Source organism: Onychostoma macrolepis, chromosome 20 (genome assembly GCF_012432095.1).
Source record: "Onychostoma macrolepis isolate SWU-2019 chromosome 20, ASM1243209v1, whole genome shotgun sequence".
NCBI classification, from domain to species: Eukaryota; Metazoa; Chordata; class Actinopteri; order Cypriniformes; family Cyprinidae; genus Onychostoma; species Onychostoma macrolepis.
In genome coordinates this window covers 2,933,619-2,945,026 of record NC_081174.1, presented here as the reverse complement: position 1 = coordinate 2,945,026, position 11,408 = coordinate 2,933,619, and the positions used below count along the sequence as shown (strand labels likewise).

At 39.5% G+C, this 11,408-nt stretch overlaps 1 protein-coding gene across 4 annotated transcripts in view; it reads right to left on the bottom strand.

Annotated features, from left to right (window-relative positions):
- Nucleotides 1–7,912: 7,912 nt before the first annotated feature.
- LOC131526808 (A-kinase anchor protein 7) overlaps nt 7,913–11,408 on the bottom strand; it is a 58,872-nt gene continuing 55,376 nt past the window's right edge. For 2 of the 4 annotated variants that reach the window (XM_058755364.1, XM_058755363.1), the window contains exons 9-10: nt 11,258–11,293; nt 8,817–10,386 (exon numbers count right to left, since the gene is read on the bottom strand). In XM_058755364.1, the coding sequence (XP_058611347.1) occupies nt 10,208–10,386; nt 11,258–11,293 (215 nt within the window). In that variant the 3' untranslated portion in view covers nt 8,817–10,207. Of the gene's footprint in view, nt 10,387–11,257; nt 11,294–11,408 lie in introns of all 4 variants that reach the window. The other 2 variants (XM_058755366.1, XM_058755365.1) reach the window with 2 other exon arrangements.

Genomic DNA, 11,408 nt, shown 5'->3' with positions numbered 1-11,408 from the left:
ACTCGATGGTACATGGCTTGATAGTACATGCCGGAAGGCCTGCCAAGAGAGTATTACAATAGTCCAGTTTGGAGAGAACAAGAGCTTGGACAAGGAGTTGTGTGGCCTGGTCTGATAGGAAGGGTCTGATCTTCCTAATGTTGAATACGGCAAATCTGCAGGACCGGGCCGTTGTAGCAATATGGTCTGTGAAGCTTAACTGATCATCGATCACAACTCCAAGGTTCCTGGCTGCCCTGCAAGGAGTTATGGTTGATGAATCAAGCTATATAGAGAAGTTGTGATGAAGTGCTGGGTTGGCTGAGACCACGAGCAGTTCTGTCTTAGCAAGATTGAATTGAAGGTGATAGTATAGAATAAGACATTAATATGTGCTTTATAAATACTAATAAACAGCCAATATGTTAGCAATATGCATGCTGATAAAGCAACTAGTTACTAGTGAAAACTGGTCCCTAAAATAAAGTGTTACATGAACTGTGTCTTCAGGGAAAGCCGGACAGTAATTTTCAGTCTACTGCAGTTTAAATAGTACAGAATTTACAGTACAACAATTGTCTTCAATGAAAACTACAAAACAAAAAATATAATTGAAAACACGATGTCATATTAGCATAAGATGGGTTTTGGAACAAGGAAGCTGGTTTATTGTTACTACAGTGTAGTTTACCTCTAAACAGCTTTATAAAGGTCTAGGTTTCCTCTAAAAAAAATAAACACACAACAGAAATGACAGTGGTGAGAAAACAGCAGTTAAGAAAGCATCTGATCATGGTGATGTGTGTATGTTTGCACCAGCTCTGCAGTCACATTGATTATTTATTAATTACTTCATACATATATAGAGGACCACTGTCCTGTTGAGTTCAGCTCCAACCCCAATTAAACACACCTGAACCAGCTAATCAGGGTCTTACTAGGCATACTAGAAACTTCCAGTTTGGACACCCCTGCTTTAGAGCAAGCAGCTTAACAGTATTAAACATGAAAAACAGTGTCAGTGTTGCTTTCAATTAAAATTACAACTTTGGTTTCATCTCTAAAACGGTTCTCAAATGTCTTCATGGTTTTACTGGCCTCTCACCTTGAAGGCCTGAACCGAAGGAAATGAACCGGAGAAGATGTTCATGTCAGAGAAGGCGGGGAAACTGAGCCTCAGCCGCATGTGACATCATCACCACAGACCAATGGTAATGTAAAGGTCTAAACAGAGCAAACAGAGCAACATTTTCTGGAAAGTATTCAAATGATTTCCAAACAAACTTTGTTTTGGCCTAATTTTATTTGAAATAATGTCACATCAGTTCATTCTTCAGTTTCGCTTGAAGTATGCACAGAAAATTCCCATACTGTGTGCAAGAATATCTGAAATACTGTCAAAGCAGTTCAAGAATGAATCCTGCGTGAGTGTGTGTGTGTGTGTTAGGCACGTGTCTGGAACAGCATGATGTAACTCTTGCATGTCAAAAGAGAAACGAGTGTTGAGACAGTCAGCAGCTGTTTGTGGAGCCGGTGAGCTGAGGGACTGCAGAGAACCGATCAAACAATTCATTCATGATGAACCTGTGTTATTTGTTCACAGAAACATTTAGCAAATGTCAACCGAATGCTGCAATTTACATAAGAATGGCTTTACCTCATTCATGAAGCAGGCCTGGCTGACTGCTCTCTGATAATGATGACAGCTCCATTCTGCATGAGGACAGTAACTCGAGGTCAACGGGCCAGACGGACGAACTGTAACTACGAGTTAATGGGTTTAAAGTCAATGTGTGCTTGTCAGATACTGGGCAACTGCTTTGTTAGACGCTAACATCACCAGACAGTCAGACTCGCTCTATTTGTCTTTTTACATCTCTGTCTCTCATTATGAGCTGTGAGTCAGACTAATAGCATGGCTGGCCTGAGCATGATATACTGTGCAGTTGCATTACGCAGCTTTATATACTGTCAATGGCTTCACTAATGCACTCTGACAAGAAACACTGCTTTGCTCAGGACTCACACTGTGGGTCAAAGGATTCTTGGGACATTTTAGAGCTTAAGAAGATATTTAGTCAGTCTAATGTTACAGTAGAATAATATCAGCTGTTTTGAAAACTATCTCTGTCCTGTTTTCTCAGGCTCTCCTTTAGTATCAAAACCTTGATCACTTGATGGTATCAAATACCTTGCATACACTAAATCAGAAACCATGACAGAATTAAATCATGGCAGGCTGTCCATTACAGTGATGTTTACGAAAATTAACCATGGTTTTTGTTTTATTTATGAAAAAAAAAAAAACTGTAACTATGGTATTTGTAGTAAAACGTGGTTATACAAACGGTAATCAATACGCTAAAAACCATGGTTACTACACTTTTACTATAATAAAACTATGGTTAATTTTCATAAGGGTAAGGCACAAAAGAGCAAGAACAGCTAAGAAACTGATAAATGTCTGGGGGAAGATTTGTAATTAATAACAATTTAAATGTAAATCATAATGCTAAAGGGATAGTTCACCCAAAAATAAAATTTGCTGTTAATTTACCCACGCTCATGCCATTCGAGATAGGTGACTTATTTCTTCAGTAGAACAGTAAAGAAGATTTTTAGCTGAAACTGTGCTCCTTGGTGATTTATAAAATGCAGCTGCCTAGCTTTGAGAATAATAATAATAAAAACTAGTTCACCAAATTAGACTGAACCATTTGAAACAGTTACTCAATCAAAACTCACTTTCAGACAAACACTTGAATGAGGGGGCCAAATCAACATTTTATGGGTTCACACTGTTTATGTAAAAAGTTGAGCTGATAAAGACTAGTTTATTAACTTTATATGCTTTAGACATGTAAAATATCCATGTTTCACATCATAATGGGGTGCTTTAATAATATAATTGCATATACATCACATCATTACGTTTGCTGGTGAATCAGTGTTTGAGGGTGAACTATCTCTTTAACAAACTTACCAGCTTGACATTTGTGCTTTTAAATCCTCTGGTACACCTGCCCCATTGACTTCCACTGTAAGTGCATTACTGAAAGCATGATTTGCGTTCGTTTTCATCTTAAGGCACCAGTGGAAGTGATTAGCAGCAGCAGTCCACAGAGCTTGTATTGGAGCAGAGCACGTGTTGTATCTGCACTGTCAGATGTCAGAGCTGATGTTTTTCTCTCTTGGACATCATGCTGTAATTACAAGCAGCTACTGTTCCCACACCGCACACGCGGCCTAATGGATCTCCTCACAGCTTTGTAGGAACAGCAGTAATTAAATGACAGATCGATTTTATAGTTATTATGAACAAGACAGGTGAGAAACAGCCTTCCTGATTTGCAGCTTTTTAAAATGTAGCCTGTGTTTGGTAACAGACTAATGCAGCAGTCACAAACAAACAAACCCAGTGCCATTACCTGTCTGAGGAGAATTGAGCTTTAAAACATTCAGGTCCAATGAAGTCTCTCCTCATGAATAACTGAAAACAAATACAGACATCAGAGGGCATGAAGGCTTTAGATTAATCTCATCCGTGTGCATGTTTGCAGTTATCTCTGCAGTAAAGATGAAGCTGGGGAAATACCCTTTAGAGATCTGGCAAGGTAAGATAGTAAAATATTTACACCACTGATTGTTGCTTTGGTATTTCAGACACATTTTGTTATACAAATGCCTTGAAAATTTGGAAGAAAGGAAAACTGTGTGTCTGAAATGTACGACACTGTTTCCAGCTTCACTGTAGTGAAATACTGAATTAATTACCAAAAACACACTGTAAAAAAGATTCTGTATTTTTTACAAAATAATTTTGGCAGCTGTGCTTAATAGTTATTAATAAAAACAGACTGATCTGTGTGTCTGTTTATGGCCCTCTTTCCTCTTGTTAATAAGTGCTTTTCTATGATCCAGTCACAAGTGATCAGCTTTGAATACAGGTGTAAATAGGGTCTAAAACATTTATATCCACATATGGAGGTAATCAGAAACGCTTGGCATGTACTGGAAATGTCCATCCGTCCCGGATGTGTCCTGGACCATGTGAAGCTCCGGCTACTCACCTGTCAATCAAACACTGCTCAAATATTCCCAGTGAAGAGCAGCTTTAAAAGAAAACAACCTGGTTTAGAAAGTAGATTTGGGAAAATCACTCACAAACTTCACATGACAGGATTCTGCATGCACTGACAAAGACATTTCACATTTCACAACTGCTAAATTACAACACGAATTCAGAAATGTTGGGACATTTTTAAATTTGAATAAAATGAAAAATAAAAGACTTTCAAATCACATGAGCCAATATTTTATTCACAATAGAACATAGAGAACATAACAAATGTTTAAACTGAGAAATTTTACAATTTTATGCACAAAATGAGCTCATTTCAAATTTGATGCCTGCTACAGGTCTCAGAATAGTTTATCATGGTGTAGCATCTCCTCTTCTTTTCAAAACAGTTTGGAGATGTCTGGGCATCGAGGTTATGAGTTTCTGGAGTTTTGGTGTTGGAATTTGGTCCCATTCTTGCCTGATATAGGTTTCCAGCTGCTGAAGAGTTCGTGGTCGTCTTTGACGTATTTTTTGTTTAATGATGCACCAAATGTTCTCTATAGGTGAAAGATCTGGACTGCAGGCAGGTCAATTCAGCACCTGGACTCTTCTACTATGAAGCCATGCTGTTGTAATAGCTGCAGTATGTGGTTTTGCATTGTCTTGCTGAAATAGATGTCGTCTGGAGGGGAGCATACGTTTCTCTAAAACCTTTATATACACCTTTCAGCATTCATAGTGCCTTCCAAAACATGCAAGCTGCCCATAGCCTATGCACTTATGCACCCCCATACCATCAGAGATGCTGGCTTTTGAACTGAACGCTGATAACACGCTAGAAGGTCTCCTTCCTCTTTAGCTCGGAGGACACGGCATCCGTGATTTCCAACAAGAATGTCAAATTTGGACTTGTCTGACCATAGAACACTTTTCCACTTTAAAACAGTCCATTGTAAATGAGCCTTGGCCCACAGCACACGACGGCGCTTCTGGACCATATTCACATATGGCTTCCTTTTGCATGATAGAGCTTTAGTTGGCATCTGCAGATGGCACGGTGGATTGTGTTTACCGACAGTGGTTTCTGGAAGTATTCCTGGGCCCATTTAGTAATGTCAATGACAGAATCATGCCGATGAGTGATGCAGTGTCGTCTGAGGGCCTGAAGACCACGGGCATCCAACAAAAGTCTTCGGCCTCGTCCCATATGCACAGAGATTTCTCCAGTTTCTCTGAATCTTTTGATGATGTTATGCACTGTAGATGATGAGATTAGCAAAGCCTTTGCAATTTGACGTTGAGGAACATTGTTTTTAAAGCATTCCACAATCTTTTTACGCACTCTTTCACAGATTGGAGAGCCTCTGCTCATCTTTACTTCTGAGAGACTCTGCCTCTCTAAGACATCACTTTTATAGCTAATCATGTTACAGACCTGATGTCAATTAACTTAATTAGTTGCTAGATGTTCTCCCAGCTAAATCTATTCAAAATTTCTTGCTTTTCCAGCCCTTTGTTGCCCCCGTGCCAACTTTTATGAGACCTGTAGCAGGCATCAAATTTGAAATGAGCTCATTTAGTGGATAAAAGTGTAAAATTTCTCAGTTTAAACATTTTTTATGTTCTTTATGTTATATTGTGAATAATATATTGACTCATGTGATTTTAAATTCTTTTAGTTTTCATTTTATGCAAGTTTAAAAAAACGTCCCAACATTTCTGGAATTCGGGTTGTACATGTGCGAACCACATTTGAACAGGTACAGGTATTCCTCCAAAATAACTATGAACAATTTGCGCACATCATCACATTTTGCTAAAGATTTAAAAGAGTGACAGATCACCTGAGATGGATATTAATATGGGTTGTAAATGGCTGAGGTCATAATTCAACTGTGAATCACACTGAAGATTAGAATCAATGAGTTTATGATGCTGACAGAGGACAGATACTCATTAATGCATCGGTATGTGTTTATGGCAGCTGTGATAATGATTAGATATACAGTTTCTGTTGAGTATTGCTCACAGAAAATGTGTTCAGATCATGCACAATTTATCTTTTTTCCTTCGGTCTCTGTTCAGTCCTGTTATTTCGTGGCATTAAAACGATGGCTTCATCTTTCTGACCTCACACAGCATGTGGTTTGAAGTAGAAGTTTCTCTTCATCACTTACTCTTTACACTTACTTTGGCCTAAAAGTTCAGCTATTATCAATATTTCAGTGATCAGTTTTTAAAGAACATATATTGGTCTTGATAGAAAAGTACACAATAGCAGCTGTCAAATGTAAATTCATTTTTATAAAACATCAAAACACCAAGGCTGCATTTATTTGATCAAATATGCAGTAAAAACAGTAATATTGTGAAACAGGATTATGATTTATAACTTTTCAATGTGAATATATTGTAAAATGTAATTTATTACTGATGCAAAGCTGAATTTTCAGCAGCCAAATTTTGTTTGAAAATTGACTAATGTGCTGTTTTGTAATGATATTTACTGTAAAGCCATGTTTGAACTGATCTTCAGCCACAAAACACTTCGAATGATTGTTGCACCAACCATGGTTTGACAGAGAAATGTTAGTTTATACAGGTTCATACATATTATAATGTAATACATATTAACAGTATTAATGTCAATTGTTAATTTTTTTTAATTGTATTGTGTGATTTATTACATGATGTATTCACATTTTACAAACATCAGATTGTATATTCTTTTGGGAAGAGCTGCTCTGTGGTACTTCGAGCCTTCAATCAGTGATTTATTGACAGTTCAGAAGAAACCGTTTCAAATGAAACCATAAAAATCAGGCAGAGAATGGACCATATACTTTCAGAATGACCGTAATAGCAGCTATGACAGAAAAAACGATGGCTGTTGTATCACTCGCTCTACAGTCTCATCTGATGGGAAAGCGATTCAGGAATAGAACCTGACTCACTGAAATCTACCTGACACACTCGTGGGCTCCAGCCCTTGTTCAGATGGAGATTATTTCTGTGTGATTTAACGCAGCTCCCACAGGCGGTGAACATGTGATTTAATTGAACACATTCCTCTCATGTCAAACTGCATCCTGTTTTTACATGGCATCTCTGATTTCACTTGGAGCAAGAGCAAAAGTTGTTTTCAAAATCCTCTTCCATTTGAGCTCTGTGTGCTGTGTCACTGTAAGCGTTCGTGTATTTTGGGTACAATGAAGGACTGTTTTGGAGAGATCGTCAGCACAGATTTTAAGAAGAAAGAAAACATCAAGAGGCGAATCATGTGAACTGTTCAAAGGAGTCATTATAAGCAACATGACCATTTTACTGCAGTTCAGACGTTTGAGGTCAGGAGGATTTCATAATGTTTCTGAAAGAAGCCTCTTCTCTCCAACACCTCATTTGATCATAAATACAGTAAAAATGTGAAATATTATTACAATTTCAAACAGCTGTTTTCTATGTGAATATGTGTTAAACTGTAATTTATTTCTGTGATGCGCAGCTGTATTTTCAGCATCATTACTCCAGTCTTCAGTGTCACATGATCTTCAGAAATCATTCTAATATGCTGATTTGCTGCTTAAGAAACATTTCTGATTATTAGCAATGTTGAAAACAGTTGTGCAGCCGATATTTTTGTGAAAACCGTGATACATTTTATTTTTCAGGATTTGCAGATGAATAGAAAGTTCAAAACAGCATTTATTTGAAGTGGAAATATTTTGCAACATAAAAGTATTAATTTCTTTAAAAAAAAAAAATTAAGTGTAAGTTTATATGACTCTCAATAAATAACAGTTACATAAAACATTTGACACAAACTGTATATTATATACATATTATGTGGCAATGACCATGAGACAAGTGAACTCAATTCATCAGATTTTTATTTTTTTTTAAGTTTTAAAAACTTGTCCTAAATTATTTGGCATCTGAATTCCTGAGTTTTATCCATGCAATCATTCTTCTACAGACGCCGTGCTGAGAAATAGGGCTTAAGAAACTCATTTCTGCCTGTGACAGCTTCACCTCGAATAAACCTCTCGATCTCGTGTCAGAACTCCAGAGCCTCGGAGTGCTGTGATTTCTCTCACGCTCAGCAGACGGCAGGCAATATGCTTATTTCAGAGGACGAGAGAGAAATAGTCAAACGTAAAGTCGGAGGCGTTGCAAATGTAGAGTGAGCAGCTCTCAGAGAAACCCTGCCAACGTGATTCTGAGATACAAGGCCGATCTACAGTATGAGAACAATCTCAACCTCCATCATTAACACAGACCCGCTGAGAGAATGAATCACGTCCACTCGCTGTCATCTCCTCCTTTATTTTTAAGAGTAAAAAAAGTGACAGATGGGAAACGAAACGCTAAACCAATGACATCATAGTACTGTTTACATGGCATCAATACGGCCGAACTCAAGAAAGATCAGAACAGGGAGCATAAAAAGACACATTTTGGTGAAAATACGCATCTGTGAATGAAAGGAAACTGAAAGGGCATGTTCTTCAGCAATATAACATGGTGTGATTTCTCTAAGGCCACTGTGGCTGCTTATCTGAAGCATTATAGACATCAAACCAGCTCATATACATTTTAATTCCCCCAAAAATCATACAATGAGCTTACTTCAGGCCGGCCTCGTGTCAGTATGAACTAATGTGTGTGTGTGTGTGTGTGTGTGTGAGAGATGTTCTGCTGGTTTGCACGCCAGTGAAGGTCTGTGTGTGTGTGATTTACTTTGAGATGGTTGTGTGTGTCCATGAGCTTCAGTGTGGACTCCCTCTGACGGCCGAGTCGAGCTCCTGTCGGATCTTAGCTCGAATGTTTTCCTGTGCTAACAGTGTCTTTATGGCCTCTACCTGCGTCCGCCTGCGCTCTCTTTCCTGATCCATTCTGCTCTGAGCAAACGCACACCCTACGGCACAAACAACACACACACATCATCATCGGACGCACACGTATGCAGGGTTACACACACACACAAACACAGAGTTCATGAGCGGTTCTGATGGCTCTGGTTCGGATCGGGCTTCAGGCCTGCAGTTCATGGGCAGTCAAACCGAGCAGTTCGCTGGGATTGTCAGATGTGAAGATGACAAAGCAACACTGACAGACTCAAACACCTCCGGACACTACAGCAGCGTTCTCTGAACGATCCGTCACAAATAAAGTCAAAGGTTTCACTTTATTTTGATGCTCCCTTTAACACATTGTGTTGACTGTAAGTAACAATGCACCTACATATCTCCTAAGCCTCACTAGAGTGTTAGTAGAGTATTAGTCGACTGGTAGGTTAGGGTTAGAATAAGCTGACATGTTACTTATAGTCAGTAGAATGTCTGTTGGGAGACAATAAAGAGTTATCAGACATTAAGCAGACGATCTACTAATACTCTAATGAGAGTTAGTTGACCTGTAGGTGCAAAGTTACTTATAGTCAACACGTAGGGCAGCGATAATAAATCGATGCAGAATCGATTCGTGGATAGATCTTCCGAATGCATGGCGATTCTCTCTGGAATGGATTCTGAAGTTAGATTTTAACAGCAGATGGCGCTCTATGCTGATGAAGAGCGATGAAGAGCACTTGTGTGTTCGGCTGAGTCTGTAATTTCACCTTGGCTCAGAACGCTTTTATGATGCCAGATTAATGTTAACACAGCCCACTGTGAGCACCCTTGTAATTCGCTTCAACCTTACTGAATTTTATGAATGATTATTTTAGGTTCGCGTGTGTGTAAGGGTTTGGAAGTACGGCTGATTCTGAAGCATGCAGCGCCATCTGCTGTTCAAAACTACGCTCAGAATCGACTCCAGAAAGAATCGCCATGCATTCAGAAAATCTCAGAATCGATGCTGAATCATTTCTCGATTCGCGATGCATCGATTTATTTTCCCAGCCCCAGTCAAAAGCATGCTCAAAAGGGATCATCAAAATAAAGTGTTGCCAAGTCAAGCAGATGCAGGACGGGGACAGGCAGGAAAGTAAAGTAGAGTTTGAGTGCTGCGTGTGTCCAGAGATCCGGCTGATCTTGGCTTCGCTCGTGCTCCACAAGCCTTCTCTTCAGCTCAAACGCTCTCGGCTGCACTCTGACGCCGCTGGCAGGTGGAGGCGTTTGCGGCTCTCCGCCGGTCGGCTCGGGGGACGGCTCAGGGCTCGCGCGCTCATTTGGTGGTGTTGAGTTTGCTGGCGGTCCCCGGCGGAGCCTCGTCTCTCGGCGCGGTGCCGTTCTGCTGGGTTTCCTCCATGTACTGCTGCACGGCCCGCAACACGGCATCCTCCACCAGCTGCTTACTCAGACTCACCAACTCCTCATCGTCCGGCGCCGGGGCCTTCTTAATACCTATACACACAGAGGAATCAATAAACACACACACACACACACACAGATCTGAACATCACACACGTCTGCCTCGGTGACTGTCACTCACACGGGTTACAGGTGTGAATGAGGACGTCACGATTACAACTAAAGCTCTTTCTCAGCCTTCAGATATTTTGTTCATCATTAGATTGATATAAACAGGAATATCAACAAGAATAATGTAGGGATGCACAGATATGGACATTTTGGCCGATGCCAGTAATTATTCAGCTGATAACCAATAAATACATTATTGTTAAAAAGTAAGATTTTTTAAAATGTTTTTGAAAGACATCTCTTCTGCTCTCCAAAGGTTGCATTTATTTGATCAAAATCCCATAAAAACAGTAACAATTTGAAATATTAATACAATTTAAAATAGCTGTTTTCTATGGGAATGTATGTTAAACTGTAATTTATTTCTGTGATGCACAGCTGTATTTTCAGCATCATTACTCCAGTCTTCAGCGTCACACGATCTTCAGATCATTTGTATGTTAGACTGGATCAGTTAGACTTGTCTAATGCAATGCTTAAATCAGGAAGAAAAACATTACTTTCACACGTTGTGTCTCCAAGTACTTCTGTAACCTGGCACAGAAAAATAACTCACTGTTGGCTAAAATAGACACAATAAGCTGTGATAATATCTGCTTCCAGCATATCAGCCCAATCAGAGAAGTTAAAATACTGATTTGCTCGGCGATATATTGTGCATCCCTCAAACAATGGATGACGTTATTGACTACTGCAAACACAGTGGGGTGAATCTGTGTCTACAGTCCCTCAGTAGTAGGGTAGTGAGGGGTTGAAGTACACTACACAGAGACATGAAGGGAGGAACACGTACTTGTCCGTGTGGCACGCTGCCTGCTTTGCACAAGATCTGCAAGATAAACAACATATTTAGCAACCTGAAGTGATTTCCTCACAATCTGAGCATCAAAATCCATCAGGATCACACAGATGGTGTGATGAAGCAGGACGAGATGCTGCTGATT